Source organism: Heterocephalus glaber, unplaced genomic scaffold (assembly GCF_053883595.1).
Source record: "Heterocephalus glaber isolate CG9 unplaced genomic scaffold, H.glaber_assembly_v1.0 deba00001444, whole genome shotgun sequence".
NCBI classification, from domain to species: Eukaryota; Metazoa; Chordata; class Mammalia; order Rodentia; family Bathyergidae; genus Heterocephalus; species Heterocephalus glaber.
Window position 1 is genome coordinate 9323679 of NW_028258297.1, and position 24825 is coordinate 9348503.

At 49.3% G+C, this 24825-nt stretch overlaps 1 protein-coding gene across 1 annotated transcript; it reads left to right on the plus strand.

Moving 5' to 3' along the window:
• The first annotated feature begins 12214 nt into the window (after positions 1-12214).
• On the plus strand, positions 12215-23663 carry Dnal4 (dynein axonemal light chain 4). Its single transcript, XM_004845592.3, has 4 exons — positions 12215-12344; positions 19761-19964; positions 21374-21457; positions 22526-23663. Exons 2-4 carry the CDS (start codon positions 19896-19898, stop codon positions 22688-22690), a joined length of 318 nt encoding a protein of 105 aa, XP_004845649.1. The 5' UTR covers positions 12215-12344; positions 19761-19895; the 3' UTR covers positions 22691-23663.
• The last annotated feature ends 1162 nt before the right edge of the window (positions 23664-24825 follow it).

Sequence of the window (24825 nt, forward strand, 5' to 3'; positions counted from 1 at the left end):
CTTGAGACCATAATATTAAGTGAAAAAAATCAGACACACAAGCTTAAATATCGCACGGTTAGCCAGGAATGGTGGCACAGGCCTATAATCTCAACACTCAGGAGGCTGAGGCAGGAGGATCGCCAACTTGGTTGAGGCCAATCTGGGCTACACAGTGAGTTCAAGAGCTACACAATGAGACCCTGTCTCAAAAAACCAAAAAATAAAAATAAAAAATAAAGAAATTGCATGGTTTCTTTTATATGAGAATAAATAAAGAGTATAAATAGAGAGCAAAATAAAAGATAGATAACAGGAAACAGGGAGACAGATCATTCTCACATGGGAAGGGGGTCAAGAGATGCAAGGAGAGAGAGGGAAGGGAGTGAAAGAGGGTGAAAAAGGAATTAAGGTGTGTTAGGCACAGGCCGGGGATTTAGCTGTGGTGCCGCCACCTGCCTCACAAGCGCAAGGTCCTGAGCTCGATCCCCGGTACCAAAAAAAAGATGCGTTATGCACATGCACCAACTCCCCACAAGGAAGGCAAGCATTACAGACTGCAAACATGTACCAATGGAAAAATAAAAACTGAAAAGAAATGTAAGAAATAAAATTAATCAAATAAAAGGGCTGGAGGGGCTGGGGATTTAGCTCAGTGGTTCCACTGCCTGCCTTGCAAGCGCAAGGTCCTGAGTTCAATCCCCGGTACCAAAGAGAAAAAGCCTGGGGATGTAGCTTAGTGTGAAAGCCCTGGGTTCAATTCCCAGTACTGCCCCCCACAAGACTCCCATCTTGGCCTTTTCCCGAACTAAGCTCTTGATGCCCCTCCACCCCTTCCCCATACCTCCTTTGCTCAACCACTGGGCCTCAGGTGCTCATGGACTCTCTCTTGCCCAATCAATCCGATCCATGCCCTGCTGACTCTACCCACTGACAGGCATCCGGAACATGTTCACTCCTCCCTATACCGTTCCACATTATCTCTCCATCACGCTGCTGCAAGGCTCTCTCTCTCTCTCTCTCTGTCTCTCTGGTTTTTTGAGACAAGGTCTCACTACGTGGTTCAAGCTGGCATTGAACTCACTGTGCAGTCCAGGCTGGCCTCCATTTCGTGACAATCCTCCTGCCTCAGCCTCCCTAGTGTTGGTATTAAAGGTGTGCACCACTATGCCCAGCTTGCAAGATCTTCTCTTAACATCCATTCTCCACGAAACACCCAACATGGTCATGTTGCACCCAGAACACTGTCTTCCCAGCACATTTGGAACGAAATCTAGACCGCCATCCTCTGTGATCCCAGCCCTGCCCGCCGCTCAGATCCCGGAGGTCACACTGTTCCCTTTCCTGGTTATGCTCAGGGACGGGCGGCCTTCTTCCTGGGCCAGATTCAGGGAACCTGTTGTTCCCTCAGCTGGGAATGTTCCTTCTGCTGACTCACAGACCCGCTTCTTGTCATTCAGGTCTCTCTTGTAAGGCAGCGATCACAGAAAGCTTGCTGACCACCTGGCCTCAAGGAGCTGCCTCACCCCTTTTGCTGTGGAATTTTCATGTACAGAGGTGGAACATGGTGGCCTTTATCCGGAAAGCAGCTTTATTCATGTTGGCACTGACTCAGCGAATTAGTATCCAAAGGCTGAGTACAGATCTTGGCATAGTTGTACCCTATTAGACAATTTTTGCATCTCTGTCTCCCTTATATGGCACACACTAACATTTTCCGTCTAGTTGAGTATGATTTATGTTTTGGAGTTACATCAGAACTACGCATGGGTACATAGAGGCTAATCTCGTACCACTGTAAAAAGTTCCATCCCACATATGGGGAGGGACCGTACCACACTCTGCCTTGGCCTTGTCTTCTTGCCGTACCCCAGCCCTTCCCACCCAGCCTGGGCCCGAACCTGCACCTGCTCTACCATCCTCCTCATCCTCACCCCAGCATGCACCTCTGTGGAATGATCTGGCTTACTTCCTTCATTGTGGATCACCCAGAGTGTCCCTTTCCATCACCAGCTCTGTGACAGAGAGCTGTAGTCGTCTTTTTTATCCACCCTCTGGTATGGAGTAGATGCTTAACACATATCTGCTAAATACTAATAATTGACACAAGCTGAGGGCTTGTTATGTGCTGGGCACTCCCTGCTCTGAGTATCTAGCACATTTTGTTTTTTGATTTTTGTTTTTGAGACAGGGTCTTGCTGTGTAATTCACGCTGGCCTTGAATTCACCATGTAGCCCAGCCTGGCCTTGAACTCCTGGCGATCCTCCTGCCTCAGCCTCCCAAGTGCTGGGATTCCAGGCCTGTGCCATTAGGCCCGGCTTGAACCTGGCACATATTGGTTTACTTAATCCAATGAGGGAAATGCTACGAGCAAACTGAGGCCCAGAGAGGGGGCTTCACCAAATCTCGAGGCTTGGAAGTGGCAACCCTGGGATTTTAATCTAGTCTAACTCCAAAATAAGTAAGCTGTGATAGTCAGCTTCTTGTCACTGTAATGAAATGCCTGATATAGTCAACTGATAAAGAGAAGGGGTTAGCCAGGCTTAGTGGTCCACACCTATAATCCTAGCACTCTGAGAGGCTGAGGCAGGATGATCACAAGTGTGAGAGCCTGGGCAAAGTAGAGAGAACCTGACTCAAAATAAGAAATAAAGGGGCCGGGGATTTAGCTCAGTGGTTCCGGCACCTGCCTCACAAGCCCAAGGTCCCGAGTTTGATCCCCGGCACCAAAAAAAAAAGAAAGATATAAAGTATCACTGGAGGTGTAGCTCAGTGTAAAAACCTTCAGTTCCATCCTCAGTACTGAAGAGAAAGAGAAAGAGAGAGTTTATGACTCATGGTTTGGAGGTTCCAGTCTGAGGTCCATTAGCCCCATTGTTTGGAGCCTGTGGCAGGAGCACATGGCAGAGAAAATCCACTCACCTCGTGTCCAGGAAGCAAAGAGAAAGAGGAAGAGGCCAGGGTCCCATGGTCCCCTCCTAGCCCATGCTACCAGGGACATTAGCACCTCCCATCAGGCCCCACCTACCAAAGCTTTTGCCACCTACAACAGTGCCAAACTGGGGACCAAGCCTTTAACACACGGGTCTTGGGGAGCATCCAATATCCAAACCACAGCATACAAGCGCTGTGCGAGGAGTCTGTGATCTGGGGCCTTCCTCCCTCAGATCAAAACACTGAGGTTGACACCAGAGACTTCTATTGCAGACCAAATCCTCATGGAGAACGCTAGGAAAACTGCACAGCACACACAAGTCATCCAGGGACAGCGTTAGAGAGAAACAGGCAGGCTGGAGCTAGGGGGCGAAGACCCAGAGAGAAGAGACACTCAGAGAAGGGAGCCTGAGCCCAGGCCGTAGCTCCCTCTTGAGGCAGCTGCCCTTTTATTTACAAGGGACAGCCCAGGGCAGCAGTGGCCAATGTGACAAGAAAGGGGATGGCAAATCCTGTGGAACACTGGAGTTCAAATGAGGCACTCTGGTAGTTTTCACAGGCCTGGAGAGGACCCCAAAAGGCTATACTCTTGGGAATATTCCAGCCTACCCCACACACACACCACCACAAACACCAGTTTCTGATCCTCTTATTCATTGCCTGAATCATGGCATCAACCACTTCAACAGCTGGCTAGAAGCAAAAGTCGATTCTTTCTGCCAGAAGAAACATCCTCATCCAAACTCTCACGCTGCATTTTTGTTATATGAGGTTTGGTGTTCCATGGGAAATTGTTGCCAGACATATCTGGAAACAAAACCAAGTGGAAGAAAAACCAGAGAGGAGAAACAAAATGTAAAGGTCAGTAGAGCAACATATCAGATAAAATTGCATAGAACCAAACATGCACACATGTACACACTACTACAAGTGAAACAAGGGAAATCTGAATAGCATTGCGTCCATGTCAACATCCCAGTGACACAGTCATCTATTTTTTCTGGATGTTACTATTGGGAGAAAGTGAGTAAGGGGCACAGATCTCTTTGTGTGACATCTTACAATTGAATGGGAACCTACAATTACCTCAGAGTAGAAAAAAACCTTAATTTAGCCAGGCGTGATGGCACATGCCTGTAATCCCAGCACTCGGGAGGCTGAGGCAGAATTGCTGTGAGTTCGAGGCCAGACTGGGCTACATAGTGAGTCAGGGTCAGCCCGAACTACATAGTGAAATCCTGTATCAGAAAACCAAAAAAAAAAAAAAAAAAAAAAAAAAAACCCAAAACTTAATTTAATAAAGAACAATATGAGGGATCCAAAGAGTGGAGTTATAAAATGGACTTGAAAATAATTATGGCTACCATATTTAGGACACTAAATGACAAAAGGGAGAATTTTGAGAGAATTGTAAACTACAAAAAAGGATCAAATGGAAATTCCAAGACTGAATAAATACATTCACTGAACTTGTGAAGTTAATTAAATAGGTTTAGCAGCAGACTGGATAGAGCTGAAAGAGATCAAAAGAAATTCTCCAGGGCCAGGGATTTAGCTCAGTGGTTCCGCTGTCCTCGCAAGCAAAAGGACCCAAGTTCGATCCCTAGTACCAAAAAAGAAAGAAATTCTCCAGAACAAAGACTAAGAGAAAAGAATGAAAACTATAAAAAAGAGTAGAAAGTTAATATGGGTATAGAGAAAAGGTCCAACAGAGAAAGCTCCCGGAAAAAAGTAGCAAGTGCAATTAGGGCAGAAATGATTTTTGGATAGATAATATCTGAGAATTTTCCCTGAACTATTAAAAGACATTAAGCCACAGATTCAGGAGCCTCAGGGAACTCCACACACAAGGAATGCAAGAAAACTACATCTAGGCCCCTGATCATGAAGTAGCTATAAATCAAAGACTAAGAGATGGACTAGTACTGCTGTGGCCAGGGGGGCTTTGCTGTGCTCGAGTCTGGCTCCTCCTGCCCCCTTAAGGCTTCCAAATCTCTAGACTTGTGAGAAATAAATGCCTAGGTTTTTTTAATAAATTACCCAGTCCTGGGTATCCTGGTATTAGAGCACAATACGGATTAAGACACTCCATGGAGAACGAATGAAGAAAGAAAGACAACACGTGACATTTACCAAGTGCTGAAAAAAACTGTTTCGCTGGAATCCTAATGCAGTGAGGACATCCTTCAGAAGTGGAGACGAGGGCCGAGGATTTAGCTTAGTGGTTTTGCCACCTACCTCACAAGCACAAGGTCCCGAGTTCGATCCCCAGTAACCCCTCCCCCCCCCCAAAGAAGTGGAGACGAAATAAAGATATTTTCAGGCAAAGGAAAAAACTGAGAGGGTTCATCACTAATAGTTTTGTCAGTAACTGAGCTTCCCTAAAGGAAATCTTCAAGGAAGTGATTTAAGGAGAGGGAAAGTTATCCCCAAGGAAAATATAAATCGACCAAAGGGATATGTGGATGAATCTAATCCACACTGACTGAAAAAATAAAAGATGTTATGTCTTGTGAGACTTAAAATTCATGACAATAATAGAAACAAAAAAGCAGGAAGAGATAAACACAGTTGAAAGAGTCTGGTGTCCTTGAATTGACCTGGAAGTAAGAAAAAAATTAAGTTTATGTTAAACTTCTTTATTTCTAGGATCAATATTACATTTTCCTAGGGTAATCAGTAAGAGGATTGAGCCAGGTAGTGCATGCCTGTAATCCCAGAACTCAAGAGGCTGAGGCAGGAGGATTGCTGTGAATTTGAGGCCAGCCTGGGCTACATAGTAAGACTGTGTCTCAAACCCCAGTCCCAAAATATAGAGAGAGAAAATTGTAAAAGGATATATAAGTCAGGTGTGGTGGTGCATGACTGTAATCCCAACTCCTTGGGAAGCTGAGATAGAATTGCAAGTTTGAGCCCAACCTGGGCAACTTAGTAAGACTTCTCAAAATTTAAAATAATAATAATAATAATAATAAAAGACTGGGGATGTAGCTCAGTGGCAGAATGATTATCTAGCATGCACAAGTCCCAAGGTTCAATCCCCAGTACTGAAAACAATCCCCCCCAAAAGAATATATAATTAACAAGCTAATAGTACAAGAGGAAAAAAAATAAAATAGTAAAAATAATTTGAAAGCACCCCAAGCTGGGCACAGTGGTGCATGTCTATAATCCTAGCCCTCTAGGAGGCTAAAGCAAGAGGGTCCAAGTTTGAGCCCAACCTGGGAAACCTGGTGACAGGAGAGGGAGGGGGAGGGGGACAGGCAGGAAGGGAAGGGAGAGAAAAAAAAAGAGAAAAAGAAAGAACTGGGGATGTAGTTCAGTGTGAAGGCCCTGGGGTTCAAGCCCCAGTACCAAAGAAGGAGGAGGAGGCCAAAACAGAAAAATCAACACAGAAAGGGTGGAACAAAGAGAAAAGAAATAGTAAACTGGCTGATCTAAACCTAATTTTAATGCACAGGAGTAATTACTGTAAATATATAAAGATAAATGTTCCAAGTAAAAGATAAATATTGTCAAACTAGATTAAAGATAGTTTTATTAACAAGTTGAAATTAAAAAGATAGAAAAACATACCATGAAAATTCTAATTCAAATAAAGCTGGTATAATAACTATGCTTAATTCAAAGTAGACTTTAAGATGAAAACCATTGCAAGAGATAAAAAGGAACATTTCATTTTCTTTCAGACCAGTAGTAGTCAATTTATTGTCCACTTTGCTACATTTTCCAAATAGGCCAGCAACTCAAGGCATTTTTAAATTTCATAAAAATTTATTCATCTACATTTATTTATTTTATTTTTTATTAGTACATGTTTTCAGCACATAGTACATAGCAATTACATTCATTGTGGGGCATTGGTCCATGTACATAACACATCTCAATTCTTCTCTTATCTCCTTCCCCTTCCCTCCCCTCCTACCCCATCTCTCCACCTCTTGGTCAAAAGGGACATTTCATGATGACGAAGAGTCGATCTCTTCAGAAGATCTAATAGTAGTAAATTTGTATGCACATATTAACATAGCTTCATAACTCATGAAGTAAAATTTGACGGAATCAAAAGGAAAAATTCTTAAATCAAAAATCATAGTGAGATATTTTAACACTCCTTTCTTAAGAATTTATGAAGTCAACAAACAGGTAAGTGTGGGTAGAGAAAATGTGAACAAAGTGATTAAAAAATGTGACCTAACAGATCAACTGTAGCATAGATATTCTTTTCACTGCACATTTAAAAATGTACTGACAGCCGGGCATGGTGGCGCATGCCTGTAATCCCAGCACTCGGGAGGCTGAGGCAGGAGGATCGCTGTGAGTTCGAGGCCAGCCTGGGCTACATAGTGAGTTCAGGGCCAGCCTGAACTACAAAGGGAGATCCTGCCTCAAAAAAAAAAAAACCAAAAACGTACTGACTACGGTAGATCAAAGTAATGCCCTGCCCTGTAATGTGGTCTACATCCTACTCCCTGGCACCCAGAAATATGTTATGTCACACAACAAAGGGAAATAAGCTTGAAGATGAAATTGAGGTTGTTAATCAGATGACCATGAGATAAGATTACCTTGGATTATTCCAGTGTGATCTCGAGGTGCTTAGATGTGGAAAAAGAAGGCAGAAGAGCAGTGTCAGAGGAGACAGCATGAAAGCCAACCATCCATTGCTGGCTTTAAAGATGGCAGGGTCCATGAGCCAAGGAATTCTGGAAACTTCTAGTGGCTGGAAAAGGAAAGGAAATAGTCTCCCCAGGAGCCTTAGGAAGGAATATAGCCCTGGGGACAGCCTGATTTCAGCCCAGTGAGACCCATTTTAGAATTCCAACCTCCAGAACTATCCAGTGGTAAATTTGTATTGCTCTAAGTCACTAAGTTGATCACAATTTGTTATGACAGCAATAGGAAACTAATACACTACCCATATACTTGGGTTCAAAAGCAAGTCTCAACCCATTCTAGAGAATGGAAGCATACTGAATATGAAGCTAGAAATGAGTAGCAAAAGAAGAAATTAGATAATACCTGAATGTTTACAAATAAACAATACACTTCTAAATAACTCATGGATCAAGCCAGAAATCTTTTATTACATAACAATTTGAACTAAAAGATAATGAAAACATGGAATACCAAAACATGTGAGATGCAGTTTAAGCTCTGCTGAGAGGGAAAGTTTTAGCCTTAGTAGATGTTAGGATGATAAAGAAATAATGCACAACAGGGCAGGCCAAGCTCCCCAACCCCCCGTGTTTTTGTCATAGGATATTCTGTTCAAGCAATGTAACTGCTTGTGCTGCAAAGCAATGCAACTGTTTGTGCTCCACGATGTTTGTACCTAAGGTTTCAATAATGTTCTGTTAACTCTGCCCATTGGCCTCAGTGAGCATGCTTGCCCCGTAGGTGTCCCCTCATACCCCATAGATCTCTATATAAGACTGCTTCCATTTCTGCTTGGGGCCCAGACTTCAGAGTACAAACTCCTCTGAGTCCACTGGTGTAATAAAGAATTCCATCATCTATGAGTGCCGCTTGCATTCTTTGCCTCCAGAGACCTTCAGATAGCTGTAACGTTTGGCTGTAACGCTTTGCTGTACCAAGAAAAGAGGGAAGGCTGATGATCAATTAAATCTCCATCCCAAGGAGTTAGAAAAGGAAGAGCAAATCAAGCAGAAAGAAATAATATAGAGAACAAAGCTGTATAGAGAAAACCAATAAAGTTGAACTCAGAGTGGTTAAATTTCCATGAAGATGATAGAAGAAAAAGGCAAAGGGAAGTTCTGGGAGCCATGGAGCAGAGTACCAGGGGGACTGAGCAGGGTGAGGGGCCCCAAGAATGAGCCCCAGGGACACGTGACAGAGACTTTGCCATAAGTAACCCAAAGCCAGCTCTGCCATGGGGAAGGCTGCAAGCTTGTGAACTGAGCCACACTCCCCACCACTGGGGCATCTGTACCAAGCATACAGGGACCTCTGAGCTTCTGCTCTCGTATGGTCACGTGGGAGACGAGGGATGTAAAGACAAGTAGGACAAGGTCCTTGCCCTCAAGGAACTCACTGGAGGAGACAGAATTAAGCCAGAGGAAACAGAGGAGATGCGTAGTGATAGCAACATGTACCAGGTGAGATGGGAACCCAAAGCACACTTTCAGTGGCCTGTGATGGGAGCTCAGTGTGTGCAAGCTTAGGCCAAAAGCTTATGGACTCAGATAACCAAGAGGAAGAAAGAACGAGCAAGAAGATTGTGAACACAGAGGACAGGTGAGCAGAAGCAGGGAGAGGAAAAACAGCCTAGTGCGTCAGGGAGCCAGGAAGCTTGGTGTAGAGGGGATGGAACATCAAGGAGCCCACAGGCACACAGAGAACTTTGAATGTCACATTATGGCACATGGAAGTCACCAGGCAGGTGACAGGGAACTGTGGAGGGAGGGGAATGCAATAGGGAGATTTGGGCTTTAGAAGGATCACACTGACTATGATGGAGGATGGATTACAGAACAGCAGGCCGGCATGGGGGTTCCATCAGGGGGTTGTTGGGGTGACACAGAAAGATACTGCTGGTGTTCATATGGGGAGGAGGAGCTGTATGGGGAGACATATGGTGTTCATATGGCCAGGAGGAGCTGTATGGGGAGACAGTTAGGAGTCAGAATTGGCAGGCTTTCAATTGATTGGCGGAAAAGGGCAAAGGGCTACTCCCTGGTTTCTGGTAGAGACAAATGGGTGGCCAGTGATGGCAATATTGGAGACGCGGAATGTGAGGAGAGCAGGCTGGAGGGAGATGACGATTCAGTTTGGAGCACACTGAGTTTGAAGGGCTTGCAGGGCATCCTGGTGGTGATGTCCAGGAGGCACTTGGACATTGAGTCCGGAGAGAGAAATACAGGAGCAGTCAGAATTCGGAAAGACATTGACAATGGAAACCATGGGAATAGATCCCCAAGGACAGTCCTCGAGGCAGCAATTCGCAACAAGACACACATGGTGGCATTACCCCCTGGGAATATTCGGCAACATCAGAGGGGCTTTCCAGAGCACACATGATTCCTACAATTCTAGTAAGTACCCTAGGGAATATGATCAAGGAAAACTGCTACTGATGAGGAGGTCACTTAGGTTAGCAAGAAATTCGAAATCATAGTTAGAAGAAAAGAAGGTCAAGTTAGACACAGAGAGCAAAGGAAAGAGATCAAGAAGAAGGCCAAAAATGAAGAGGAAACAGGAGAGAGAGGTACCCTGATATTAGGATTGAGAATGCACGGGGGGGGGGTGAAAAATCACATTCCTGCCCCTCACCATTCTGATGTGGTGGGGCCCTGGAACCTGCAAAGTAAAGCGCTCTCCAGATGCTGCCTCTGGGGTACAGAACTTGGTAAGATGGGTGTGGTCAGCAGGCTCCTAGCAGAGGAGACAGATCCCTTAAGATAAAGACTGAAATGACGGGGTTGAGGTCTCTCAGTGGTACAGTGTTTGCCTAACATGCATGCAGTAAAAGAGACCAAAAGGGTCTATCAAATTTCGCTCCTCAGGAGGCCACCAGTAACCAGGAAAGAGGGTATTTTGGTGGTGTTGTGGGAGCGGAAGCCAGATTGCAGTGGGCTGCAAAGAAGTGAAAGGGAGGCGAGCAAAAGAAGACAGCAAGTGTGGACCCCTACTGGGAGAAGTTTGGGTGAGAGGCGGAAGTGAGCGCGTCATCCACCTCAAAGGCCACCCTCACCTTCTGGAGAAAATTGGCAAGGGGGATTAAGGAAATCTGGAGGCCCTCAGAACGTGCCAGGGAGGCAAGCTGAGAATCAGCAAAGGCCTAACACACTTAGCGCTGCCAAGTCTCAAAACAAAAACCTACTGTGCCTGCCTCCTGCCTACTCCAAATCCTGTCCACTGTCATCACTAACAGAGTGATCTTTCCCTATGACAAATCTGCCCATTACTGCCCTTCTAGAAACCCTCCCAGCAGCTACTCTCCCTCATTCTTGCCTTACACGGGGAAGCACCAAGGCCCTGAACCTGACATTCACAACCCTTCAGGCCACTCCCTTACTTCCTTCTGCCATCACAAGCACCCAGCCAGAGCTCCCTGTAAATGCAGCAGTGGGGTTTCACCCTGTCTTAGTTACTTTTCTCGTTGCTGAGACAAAATATTACACGCCCAAAGTTAAGGGAGGAAAGGTTTATTTGGTTCACAGTTTGGAGAGGTTTCAGTCCATAGTCAGCTGGCTCCAAGGCAGGGTGGCATAGCAGGCAAACATCACAAAGGAGAAACAGTCCATGGGAGGCAGAAGGTAGCAAAGGAAGTAAGGGACAAGACAAGCCTCTTTCTGTCCCTTACATTGTATCTAGACTACTAGGATTAGGGTGGTGCCAAACCAATCAGTGGACTGATTTAGTAATCACCCACCCTTAATCCTAACATTGCACCATGAATCAATCACACACTCTAGATTCAGTCACCTCTGAAGAAGCCCCACCTATGACTGAATGAGGCTTTGGGGATACATCTAGAGACAAACCATAATACACCCCAAGTAAATATAAAGGTTTTCATTGTGGAGTATCCCATTGACCCTTTGATCCACCCAATGGAAGCTGCTAGCTCTTCCCCTTCTCCTCCTCTCCAGCTGCACTAATACCTTTAGGTAATTTTTCTCCAGAGAGGAACCAAAGGCAGCCTATGGACAACAGTATCTTTAAGTTAGATGGCACAGGTGTCTCCTAGCGATTAGGTGACCTTGGAGGATATGGAGTAGTGGAAAGAAAGACCACGGGGTTCCTTCTCCAGGGACATTATCTTGATTCATCCTTTATTTGCTTAATCTCTCTGCACTTTAGTTCAGATAGGACTGCAGATACTACTAATCTGAAAAGTATTGGGCTGGGGATTTACCTCAGTGGCACCCCGCCTGTCTCTCGTAAACGCAAGGTCCTGAGTTCGATCCCCGGTACAGGGGGGAAAAAAGTGTTGTGATGAAAATCAAGTGAGCAATTAATTTAATTGTAAAGCCCTACATAAGTGCTAGTTATTAGGTTTTTGAGGTCCTAATAAAGTAGCAGCTCGGCATCACGAAACCAACAAATTGCATCTGTTATTTCAAATGACGAAAAACTCCAAGGCAACATTACTTCTCGAAGTTTGTTTCTCTCAAAAAAGAACTTCAGTCTGTTCGCGACTCCTCGGGCACACTTAAGACGACTATAAGCGAAGCCCCGCCTCCCTAGCCTATAAGCCGCGCCCCTTTCAGTGCAAACCCCTACATCGTAGGTCCTTTGGACACTGATTGACACCTTTATTCACCAATAATAAGTAAAATTCTTGTCAACGTCCGGTGAGGGGCAGGACTTCCTTGCTGGTTGCTAAGACACTCTTGTTCGCTCCTTGACAACACTGGCGGGGGTGTACTGGCTGCGGCCCTGGCTCCGGCCCCCGCGGGAGCAGGTGAGGCCCCGGGGCGCGGCGGGCAGCCAGGAGGGAAGGGGTGGTCTGGAGGGAGGGCGGGAGGCAACGCGGGGCGGACAAGGCCTCGCCCACCACCGAGGCCCCACCTCAGTCTCCAGCCTGCTGTTCCCGTCCCAGGACCACCCCCACCAACCCTACTTGGGGACCTGCGAGCTCAGTCACGACAGATTCGTCCTTGCGATCTGCAGGCCGCTCCTCCTCTCCCCCCGGCAAGGCCCTGTCCAGCTTTGTGCTCCCGCATCTTCCCTAATCCGACACCCCCCAGCACCCAACACTCCCACCTTCGCGTAGTAAGCTCCCCTCCCGTGATTTGGCTAGTGGTCGCCTTCTCCTTCGCCCAGACCACTTGGCTTAGAGAGTTGCCGACTACTGGGACACTGGACTGATCATTTCCCTTTTGGGGCTTCAGTGTCCCCATCTGTAAAGAAGTTGAGCTGAATGATCTCTAAGGCCTCTTTGACTCTGACGTTCTAGGATGTTATTTGACCCAACCATAGACTTCCCGGAGGATGTGCACTCCGTGGTAGGAATCTTGTGCAATGCAAAAAACTTGGCAACTCTAATTTGGATTTCCATTTACAGACTTTCACAAGTTACCTAACCTCCCTGGACACTGACTGGTCTGTGCATAAATAAAGCCAGTATACCACAGTGCATTTCCTTTGGGAATTCTGGGGATAGTATGAATTAAAGTAGAGTCTAGGCCAGTGTGGAGTCAATATTTGTTACTTTCCTTTCTCTGTCTCTTCTTCTCCACAATATCCCCCTCTGGGAAGTATTAACTGCCCTCCCCCCACCTTAGCCTCAGCTGACATTTCTCCTATTGACCCTCAGATCCATATCTCCAGCTTTGATCTTTCACCTTTGTGGCTAGAGACACTCAGGGTGGGGACGAGGAGGCCAGAAGTGACCGATAGAGTTACCTTTGGACCTAATGGCTTTCCTCCTGCCTCTGTCATCCATGATCAGTTATTTCCTACTCCTGACTAAATACCTCCATTTGCACATCTTGCCAGCAACTTAAACTCAGTGGTTCTAAAGTCAAACTGGCCTGTTTCTCTACCTACCCATCTATTCTACCTGGGTTCCCATGCCTCTGTCATGGCATCACCATCCCCCTGAGACATCGTCCTTCACTCTGTTGTGCCCATTCCCTCCTGGGAAATATTCAAGTTATTTTGTTTCTTCCTCCATGAGGATCCTACTTCCTCTTCTTCCTAAGGGCATCACCTTGGTTCAAGTATTCAATGCTTGTCACCTGACCATTACTCTAGCTTCCTAATTGCTGTTCCTATCTTGACTCTTCTATCAACCCAGAATATACAACTGCGCCACCAAGAAAGCTCCAAAGGCTTCCCATTCCCCACAAAAAACAATCCACCCTTCTTAAGCCTGGGTTTTAGAGTCCTTCTGCACTTCCACAACCCAGCCCCAGCCTTTTACCCAGCTTTCTTTGTCCTTTCTTGGCCAAATTCTAACCTCCAGCCAAATTGGATTGTTGGAACTTCCAAGAAGATGCCTTGAGCTTTCTGCCTTGGGAGCATTGTACTTGTTCCTGTCTGGAATGTTGTCTCACCTGCCCACCTGCCAGGATTCCCGCTCATCTTACAAGGCCTAAATTCCATGCTGCCCCTGCCACCCAGTTTCTCATGATGTTCTTTCCACCCTCCCCTTCCAGAATTCTCTTCCCTTATCTCTACAACTGATACTTCCCATTTTATGCCAAGCAGCGCAGCTCTTGTGTCATTGTGTTGGTCTCCATTTCAATTGTAAGCTCCTTAGGACAGGATCTGGCTCTTAGCATGGAGTAGTTGAAAAGCATCATCTTTGAAGTCATAGATACCTGGGATTGAATTGTCCCTAGCTCTTTATCAGAGCTTGTTTATCTGGAGAATGGAAAGTCACTTTCCTTTTCTCACCCTGTGTGCACATAGGTATCATAAGGATAGTAGTGCCTATCTGACCGTCATTGGGGACATTAAGCAAGTCCCCATGTGTAAAACACCCCACCTGCTGCCTGGCTCAAGCTCAGTGCTCAGTAAGTATTATTAGATAGCTTTACTAGGTTCTCTCCCTTCCCAGGGGACAAATAAAATAAAATATAATTTAGTTACAGTTTGGAATTTTTTTGTTTTGTTTTGTTTCTCTCCTTCTGCCATGTGCCAGACCCTCTACTTTGTGCCCTGGGCCATCTAGAGGAGACAAGATGAAGTCCCTCAGCCCCAGGGAATTGCCTTGACTCACGACTCACGATGCAGTCCTGATCAGTGGTGAGATGTCACCGGCAGTTAGCAATCGTGAATGAGTCATTAAGAAATAAATCAGTGCTAAGTCCAGTTTATTTCTGTGCTGATGTCATCCTTGGTCCCTTTCATCCAAGTCTACTCTGTTGAGTGGGAAAGAGGCAGGTGGAGGCTGTGTAACCCACGCTCTGTGTAAGCAGCTGCTTGAGCAGAGCTGACGGCTGCCATAGCTATGACTTTCTGTCAAGCTTGTATCTTGACAAAAGGGTTTGGGATTTCATCCAAACTTGATATGTTCATGAGGGTGTACCACGTGAGTCAGTGTTTGTCATGTGGCATTGAACAAAGAAAATGTTGAAATTGCCGATCTAGACAAATCAACAGATGTCTCTTCCTTCTCCTACCTCACTTTCCCCCTTCCTTCCATTCTTTTCTTTGTCCTTCCTCCCCACAGACTGAGGCATGTCAGGTTTTTTTGCTGGACCTCAGTAAAATGACAAACAATAAGGACTATGTTAAAAAAGCAAAATAGAACAAAGCAACCTTTGTGTGTATGCATGGCGACGGTAACTGTCTTGAGAATGACCAGCCTTCATTCGGCAATGCTCTCCTTGTTACTTTTACATTTTCCTCTTTGGTAGTAGATGATTGCTCCTAATGCTCATATTTAGTGAGACTGAAGCATGGCCACCCCATGTTTGCTCCCCCTCTAACCTGACCTAGGAAACCCCGTCTTCCACATCATCTCTGGACTTGACCTACTGACATCTTGATGAATGTCCCAAAGTCCTTGGGCTCCTTTCCCCTCACCTTTCCAGCTGTTTTGTAGAAGGCACAGGGTAGATGTGTCTGGAAAAGCAGCGATGACCAAGGTGCACAAGTGTGTGTCCCTGACACACTTCCCTGGTGGAAGCAGGAGGTGGGCCTGGATGGATGGCTGATGGGTAGATGCTGGCAGGAGTGATTTGAGGTTCTCCCTTCTTCCACGGGAGAAAGCACCGAAGGTAAAGTTAGAAGAACAGATCTGGGCCCCAGTCCTGGCTCTGCCACTGCTTGCTGTGCACTCTTGAGCCAGCCCCAAAACCTCTCTGAGCTCAGGTACCCAGTCTGAGAGCTGGGAGCTGATCCTTCCCTCTGAGGTTGAAATGAGACCCTGAATGTGAAAGCACAACATCACCACTGCCACCCTTGCCTGGCCCAGGCGAGGCTTTGCCAAGGTTCCTTGTGACTGTCCTCCTCCCAAATTAACACGGTAGTTGGCGGTGGTTGGCTGTAGTGGGACTCAGGAAATGTTGGTTTGTTGGGCTCGTCTGTGAAGAAGGATACGGAAGTCCCGCTCCCTGCTGCCCAGTGCCAAGAGCTGATACCATCAGGTAGAGCCCCTTCCTGTTCCCAGTTTCCCAGGCTGAGAAGTGAGCATGTGTCTGAAACAGACCTGAGCTGTGTTTGCAGACATGTCTGGAGCCCGCACCTAGAACCCGCACGACACACTCTGCTGTGTCCTGCCACCACTCAGATGCCCAGGGAACCGTAACCTAAGAACCAGGAGTGTTCCAGGCTCTGGGTATCAGGGATGGCAGATCCTTTTGGCTTGGTCTCATCCCACCCACATCCCAAGCCCTCTGGCGGATTCTCAGCTGCTTCTGGAGCACAATAGCAAGTGGTAACTGAAGTCAGCACCACAGAAGAATAGACACAGCAAGACAGGGACCCTGGCTTTGACAAGGCGATGAGATAGACCCCTGTCCATGCACCTGGCTGCCACTGAAGCACACAGAGGGGCCTTGGAGGGGGAGAATTCAGGGTGACAGGAGCGAGCGAGGCTGGGCCAGGCCGGGTGCCACCAAGGGCCAGATGCCATGGGCTCAAGCTCTGGAACCTGACAGATTCAAATACCCTGGCTGGCCACATTTATATTATTAGAAGGTTCTTTCCAACCTGACACAGCTTCTTTCAGGCACATGCTCATTCACATGGGAGATTGATAAGGTTATTAAACCTCCTAGCTCTGCTATTTTTGGTAGCATTCTTTCAGCAGCATTTTCTAATCATGGCCAAATGACTGTACTGTACTGAAATGATGCAGCATCATAAAAAATTCCCCTACCTTTCTGGAATTGGAAGCATCTCTAACTATTCCTTTTTATTCTGTAAGTCTCATCCCTTTTGGATCCCTGGAAGCATATGTTGTGGTTAGGAAAAGCTATTAATAAATAAGTCGTGGTCCTTAATAAGCACGTGGTTGAGTAACGTTGACCGAGTCCTGGCCAGTATGTTGGCAGAAGTAGGAGCAGGCAGTGGTGCTCCGGTAGAGAGCTTTAACATTTCAGAATTCTCGGTGCAGACACATGGGGCTGAGGGGGCCTAGGCTAAAAGAGCAAGGCCTGGCCTAAATTACCTGTCCCAGGCTACAAAGCAAGGAAATGGGCAGAACTCAACTCCTTTTCAGAACTGGCATTCAGACCCAGATATTTGAGGCCCTGTCCCATGCTGTTCTCTACGTGGTGCTCCCCTATAACTGTCCCAAGGGTGTCCCCTCCTTTGTTCCAAGAAGGATGGGCTTTAGGAGCCCCTCTGAAGTCTTCTGATTACCCAGCAGGATTCTCTAGTGTGAAGGCAGCTGCCACAGCCCCTGGCCAGCTTGAGGACAGCATTGCACAATTGACTTCTCTTCCTGCCTCTTGCCTGCCAGCGCATTTTAGCTCTGAGAGCGAGTTGGAATATTTAGGTAGAAGTTAGCTAAGCAGCCACTTCCACATCTTAAGTTGTTCCCACTTGAAACTCTCAGAGGTGAACAAAGCATAAGGCCCTAGTACCCTGTTATCATCAGCATAGCCACCAGCTGCTCTCGTGCCTTGGAGGTGGAGGAGAAAGCGGTACAGAGGCCAGTACCAAAGTTGGGAGATGGCGGAATGGAAGCCTAGCCTTAGCATTCATGAGCACAGACAAACGATTCGCTGCGTTTTGTGAAATAAGAAATCTGACCAGAAAGTACAATGAGATTGTGCTTGGTAATCTGCCAGCTCATATGTAGAGACAAACAAAAACTGCTAATATCTAAGTGGTACAAATGCCCAGAATTATTAGATAAGAGGAACCATCTGTCCTCTGGGAATTCACAAAATACCAATGTGTGGTGGAGTCAGTGCCAGGCTGGCAGCCTCACTCAAGGGAGCTGGCCGAATGGGGTGACCCAGGTGGCTCCAGAAGCATCAGAGAGAGGGAGACAGTTGAGATCCAGGAGTGCATAGGGCCCAGCCTTGGCCAAACCAAGGCCATGGTCACAGTAGAAAGCAGACACTGAAAAAAAAGGGACAATCAAACATTCACCATCGGGATCATCTGGGGCACAGCAGTGGTCGGGTCCACGCATGTGTGGAGGGTGCACTGTGTCTTTGAAGCGAGGAGCGTGGGGCCACGGCAGCCCTGCTGCTCCCTAGCTGAGGGACCTCGGGCCAGCGACAGCAGCCCTGTGCCTCCATTCACATGGGCCCCCATTTCCAGGGTCAGGTCGATGAAGAGCTGCACAAATGCATGTCAAGTGCTGGAACAGCAGTTGGCACACACCAAACCCAAGGCGCGTCACCTGTCCTTAACTACCTATAGTCCCAGCTCCTTGGGAGGGGAGGCAGGAGGATCCTTTGCACCCAGGAGTCTGGGGACAGCCCTGGCAACATAGTAAGAACCCATCTCTTAAAAAATGTGTAAAGAATAGATATATATATATTACATACATGTATGTGTGGAGGGTACATACTGTTGTTACTACTTGGCATCTTGGAGTTCCGTGCCATGAAAGCAAATTGACTTGAGGTCAGTTTCTCACTTGAGGTGAGAAATGCTGGGATAACATTATTTAACTGTATCTGTCCAATATAGATTGTTAAAAAAAATTACCTCTGCCTCACAAGTGCAAGTTCCCGAGTTCAATCCCTGGTACCAAAAAAAAAAAAAAGAAGAAGAAGAAGAAAAAAAAAAATTGCCAATGCAGTGATTTGTATACATGTATGTCAGTACTTTTTCTAGGATAAAAAGCCCTTTGAATTATAGGATATATTGAACTGTAGGATGACAGAAAGACATCCAGGCCCAGCATGGTGGCTCACACTTGGAATGCCAGCACTGAGAGAAGCTGAGACAGGAGGCTCACAAGTTCGAGTCTTGCCTGGGCACCTTAGCAAGACTGTCTCAAAGTAAAAAAAGAGGAAGGGCTGGGGATGTAGCTTAGTGGTAAGAGGACCTCTGGGTTTGATCCCCTGCAAAAACGGGGTGGGGGGAAAAAAAAGAAAGATGACAAGAAAGAGAAAGAGACACCCAGACTTCGGCAGTGCTCTTGTCACTTAGGACCCAGGCCTACCTCTTTAGGAAAAGCCCCGTTATCAGATGCCCAGATCTGACGGGGGAGGCGCATGTACATATAAAGTTGTCTTTTTTTAGTTTTATATATAAGGTGTTAGCACTTTCCTGTCGGACCCACACACTGTCTCTCCTTTGATTCCCTGGGAACCAGAGGGAGGGCACAGGTGCTTGTCAGGTAAAATACCCAGTGCCTGGCACTGTGCTTGTTGCCTTCTGTGCCTTGCTCCCTGCATTGTCATAACAGCCCTGTCACTGATGAGGATCCTAGGCCTCAGGCCATACTGCTGATTAGCACTGAACCAGCACCAGCGCCCAGTCTACCTTCGTCCTGAGCCAGCCAGCCAGGCCTGGTGGCCTGAGAGGGGACACCCAGGGAGCCTGGTGTGCCAAGGAGGGCACTGCACCACGCCCTTCCCATTCCCCAGCACATCAGGGTCCTGGCGAGGTGGTCTCTCACCTGGCAATAAGCTCAGATTGTCACTGGTCACCTGAGCATTTAACTTCCTAATCATGCCGTGGGCAATATGGCCAGCCTGTCATGGCCATTTGTGAATTGCTAGCTCGTAGCTCCATCCCGGGCCTGGAACACAGTTGGCATCTGCCTTGACAATGACAGTGTGTTCTTATAGCATCGCATGTTGACTCACTCCGTCTGCAGACTCGCTGGCCATTTGGGAAGGGATGTGGAGGAGTTAAGACAGGGAGGTGTCAAATCGTTACTGAGACATTTCTAATTTGTGATGTGTGGTTTGAAAGCCAAATCTTTTTCTCCCGGTTTTCCTGTTTTCTACAGCACCCCTTGGGGAGAGACATTTTCTGCTCCCACCAAGTTGGCAGGGCCCACTTCCTGACTCTCCCGGGCGTCCTTGCCAGTCCCAGCACCTCCTGAGAGCCCTCCCTCTCCTCTCGGGGTCACGGTGGAAGGATCATGGGAGAAACAGAAGGGAAGAAAGATGAGGCTGACTATAAGCGCCTGCAGACCTTCCCACTGGTCAGGGTAAGTCTGGGGGAGGAGGCAGGCGGCCAGCGGGGACCACACACCCTGGAGAGGTGAGTGGAGCGCATCCCTGCAGGGTGGCAGTGGGGAAAGGGAAGGAGGGCTCTGCTGACTCAGATCTGAACATCAAGGAGGCGACAGTGATTCATTCTCTCATCCATTCATTCATCCACCATGTATGTATTTTGGCCCCCTGCTCTGTGCATAGTCCTAGACCCTGTGGAGAGAGTGGTAAACAAGGCGGATGATGCCCTGACCCACATGAGAGGGTGTTTAAAGGACACAATTGCAGACTATACTTGCTACAAAGAAAACTAGAGCAGGTGTATGGGGCATGAGAGCAGTGCTGCCTTCCAGAGAGGCCACTCGGATCAGAGACTTGAATCTGGTTGTGGGGCAGACTGGCAAAGGCTGGGGAATGGCATTCTCAGGGGAACAGCAGGTACAGAAAGCCAAGGCAGGGTGAGCTTGGCACTGTGAAGGGCTAGAGAGCAGGCCAGCATGGCTGGCGTGGAGTGCTGGCAGGGCCAGACTCCAGGCCCCGCGGTGGCCACACGAGGACCCCGCCTGAGGTCAGAGGGCAGCAGTGGAGGGGCATAGATAGAGGGATGCTGGGAGGTGAATGGACCTGGGTACTGGAGTGGCAGTGGGGAAACACAGAGACACTTCTTCAGAGTGCCAGGGAGACGCAGTGGCCAGGCAGGACCTGGAGTACATGTGCGGTGTGGCCAGAGTCAGGACCCACCTGGAAGGCAGAGGCAGTGGGCTCATTGTGGATGGGCCTGGAGTTTATTCTTTCCTAAATGATGGGAAGGAACAGGGTTTTAGTTACCCTTTTTCTAGGAAGAGTGGGTTTAGGGGAAAATCACATTGTTTTTTAGACATCTAAGTGAGATTGTCAAGTCAGAAGTTGGACGTGAGAGACCAGAGCCCAAGGAAAAGTTCAGAGCCAATGAAAATGTAGGAACCCTCTTGTCCTGTGGAGAAGACCTAGTGTGTGGAAAGGGACAAAATCCCGAGAGGACCATGGCTGGGGAAGGAAGAGGTTAGAGAAGGGGCCTGGGAGGAGGAAGAGAATCCAGCTGGTTGGAAAGGAGCAGCTGGTGAGACAGGAGGAAACCAGGAGTCTCGAAAGTGGCCCGTGTCTCTCCTGGCCATTCCCACAGCCACCTGCCCTGCCTCCAGCCACCTTTCCTTTGTGTCCACTGCCTGGAGCACGGTCCCTTGCAGAGGATCCTGGTTGCCAGCCCATGTGGCTCCTTCATCCTCAGTGAGACGAGTCACCCACCAGGGCTGAGCCAGGGGAGCTACCTGGTGTCCAGGCCTTAAGCACGGGACCTCAAGGCCAGCCAGAAAGGCCAGGTCATGGGCTAAGCCTCCCTCTGTTTGTCACCCCACCCTATCTCTAGCACTCGGACATGCCAGAGGAGATGCGAGTGGAAACCATGGAGCTGTGTGTCACAGCCTGTGAGAAATTCTCCAACAACAATGAGGTACTCATCAGGGCAGGTGGCCCTCGGGCCTGGGGACCCTGGGGGTGAACAGAGTGGCCCCAGACCCCTGTAGCCAGCGCCCCGCTGGGACGAGGCCAGAGCCATCCTGGAAGTGTCACAGGCTGGGGAGGCTGGTGGTGCTGAAAGGGAGGAGACCAGCGGGGTCTCTGCACCGCCCTGCCCAGTGCCCCAGGTGGGCCTCCCACTAGGGCTCCTTCCCGGGCTCCATCCACCCAGGCATTCATTCGCTCATCCATCCGTCCATCCAGAAAGCACCGTGCCAGGTGCTGCTGGGGGCTGGAGACACGGCTGTAGGCCTCGACCCAGCAATGTCATCCATCAGTCTGGTGGCCCTGAGAAAGAAGGCAAGGACCGGGCAGCCCTGGCCAGTGAGAGCCCAGGCTTTGGGCCAGCCAGGCCCAAGTTCATACCCCGCTCCAGCCTCCCTGCCTGGGCCATTTCTCATCTCAAGCCCAGGTCCTGCTCTGTGCCCTGGGGACGATGACACCACCACCTTGCTGGCCCAGTCTCGAGGGTTTACTTACTGAGACAAGGGAAACAGTGTTCTATGTGGCACCTGGCACAGGGGTGAGTGCACATCGGGAGCCTGAGCCTTTACCCTCCCCAGGCCTCCTCTTCACACTGGAGCTTCTGGAGGAAGCCAGCATGGGAGGCAGTGGGCTGTCACCACACCTGGGACAAGCAGTCCGCTTGTCTCTGGAACCCCTAAACCCATGGGGCAAGAGCCTTTTACCTGGCACCTTGCCAGGACAGTGGCACCCGCGCTCCAAAGAGTGCTGTCATGTCTCACACCCGCCACTTCCTGTGGCCCTGAGGACAGCCAGCCTGGTGCCCACTCCCCCAGTTCCCTGCTGCCAGGTGAGGTGTGCAATAGCCTGGCAGGAGGTGGCCACATGGAAACCCTCTCGGAAGGCTCCGAGCGAGCAGAGCAACAGGAACAGGACAGCAGGCCTCTCTCTTGCCAAGAGCAGCCAGCTGTGCTGGGCTTCTCCTTCCCTGAGAGGGAGCTAACGCATGGCCCTCTGACCAGCGGCTTCTCCCTTGCAGAGTGCAGCCAAGATGATCAAGGAGACAATGGACAAGAAGTTCGGCTCCTCGTGGCACGTGGTGATCGGTGAAGGCTTTGGGTTTGAGATCACTCATGAGGTGAAGAACCTCCTGTACCTGTACTTCGGGGGCACCCTGGCCGTGTGTGTCTGGAAGTGCTCCTGACCCTCCGTCCCCCGCAGGGCCTGTTCCTGCCTCTCCTCCAGGATGGGGAGCAACCTCAGGCAGGTCCTGGCCTTTCCAAGGAGAGTTTGGGGTCTTTTCTTTCATCCTTGTGTGCCCGTTTCCTGAGCCATGCCCAGTGTGTGAATCTGTTGAGATCTCTACCCCCAGGCTCCCGGCCGCCTCCCTCTGAGTCCCAAGCAGTGGACAGGGCAGAGGCAGCATCTCTGTAGGGGCAGAGTGCGGACCTGTGACAGGGTGAAGGGGTGGAGCTTTCCCAAAAGGACATGCCAGCCCCACCGTTCTCCAGGGCAGATGTCCTTCAGCACCCCGGAGCCCCGCTACCCTTCTGTCCCCTGTACTGCTGAGGAGTGCCACTGTCCTTGTCATTCGTGGCCATATGGAAGTGGCCCCAAGAAGGAGCCTCTCCTCTCAAGGGACACGGGCAGCTTCTGTCCTTGTCCCCTGGGGACACAGTGAGCACCCCCAAAGCCCTTTCCCCAGCTTGATCCCGGGCTGCGCAGACACTGTGTCTCACCACGGTACCAGTGGCTCCACAGCCCAGGTTTGGCAGGAGGACCACGCAGCCTCCCGCCCTCTCCTCCCTTCCCAGCCCCAGGCGCATGAACTTTCTGTACCGCCTCAACCGACCTAGACCAAGCGCACACACAGTTGAGAGTCAGGGGCTGGGGTGCTTGCACGCCCCCAGCTCAAGTTCTCGAGGTGTCACTGAGCTCCGGTGAGACGCTGGCCAGGAGGGCTCTCGCCGCGGGCCGCTTCAGCAGGGAACCTGGCCTGCCAGTGACTTATCATCAGGGACCGCATGCTGATTTGTACTTCGTATCTCTGCTGGGTTTTCTAGATTCTTTTTGAGTGTGGGAAGAAGGGTTTTAGTAGAAGGATGAATCCTATTTTACACAGCGGTCTTATTTATATAAACATCTTGGTTTTTACAATTAAAATGACCAAAAACTAAGCTCGATCTCCTACCTCTTGAGACTGGGGGAAGATGTTTCTGGCTAAAGGACTGTGAGGCTGCTAGAAACCCCCTCACTGGTACCCCCGGGGTCAGGGCGGACCAAACCCCTGGAAAGCTGCTTTCATGCCCACACAACGTAGCTGGGTTCAGCAGGTGTTTATTGAACATGCCAGGCCCTAGGAGCTGGTGGAAAGCCATAGGACTTGCCCCCATGAGTGCAGTCTGCTGTGGAGCAATGCTTGGGCTCAGTCAGGTGTGAAAAGCGATTTGACAAAAGGTAGGACAGGGCCTTCGGGGAGGAGGAAGGAGGGGCCCCCGGCGCAGTCTCGGAGTGGGGTGGAGGCTGTGTGTGAAGGCAGCTGAGATTCTGCCAGTGTAGGGAGCAGCTCAAGTCCTGGGAGAGTGGAGTAACACGGGCGAGAAAGGTGTGGGGTGGGCACGTTTTGGGACATGGAGCCCCTCTGGCTTGGCCTCGGTCCCAGTCTCAGACCAGGGCACCCAGGGCATGGGCTGAGCTGGGGCCAACCACCCTCCCCTGCCCACAGTGCACTTTAGATGGCACACCTAGGACTCGGGCCTGGGAACCCAAAGGCCCGGCCCAGCTGCCCCCCAGGAGTGGCGAGACTCAGAGCTGCTGCTCGGCGTTGTGAGGAACATCAACTGTCACCACCAAGGCCGAACATAGCCAGGTGGCTTGAGGCCTGACCTGGCCCCGGGTCTTAGTGGGGGCATCTCCCTGAGCCCACACCTGCTCTGCCTATCTGCGGCACACTGTGCCACACCGGGTGCTGCCAGGGGGATGGGCAGCCGTGCAGATGGGAAAGGAGTGTGGGGTGGGGGTGGCATGGGAGGTGAAGAGGGGGCACTGGGCCCAGAATAGCTGCGGCCGATGCGCCACCTGCTGGCATCTGTTCTCTAACTGCGGCACGTGGGAGCCAGCAAGTGTGGCAGGCACCACCTACAGCCAGGGTAGCAGGCTGGTGGCCAGGAGTGTGGCCCCAAGATCCACAGATCTGGCTTGGGGTTCCTTGCTCCTCAGAACTACGCTGCCTCAACCACCTTGTCTGTATAGTGGGGGCAGAAAGCACCTGCCTCCCAAGGGTTCCCTGAGCCGCGAGCACCCCACCAGCCTGTGCTCTGTTGCCACTGGGCACCCCTC

Coding starts and splice junctions, on each gene's coding strand:
- Dnal4 (XM_004845592.3), top strand. CDS start 19,896: ATGGGAGAAACAGAAGGGAAGAAAGATGAGGCTGACTATAAGCGCCTG. Junction 19,965..21,373: donor AGACCTTCCCACTGGTCAGG/GTAAGTCTGGGG, acceptor CCCTATCTCTAG/CACTCGGACATGCCAGAGGA. Junction 21,458..22,525: donor AATTCTCCAACAACAATGAG/GTACTCATCAGG, acceptor TCTCCCTTGCAG/AGTGCAGCCAAGATGATCAA.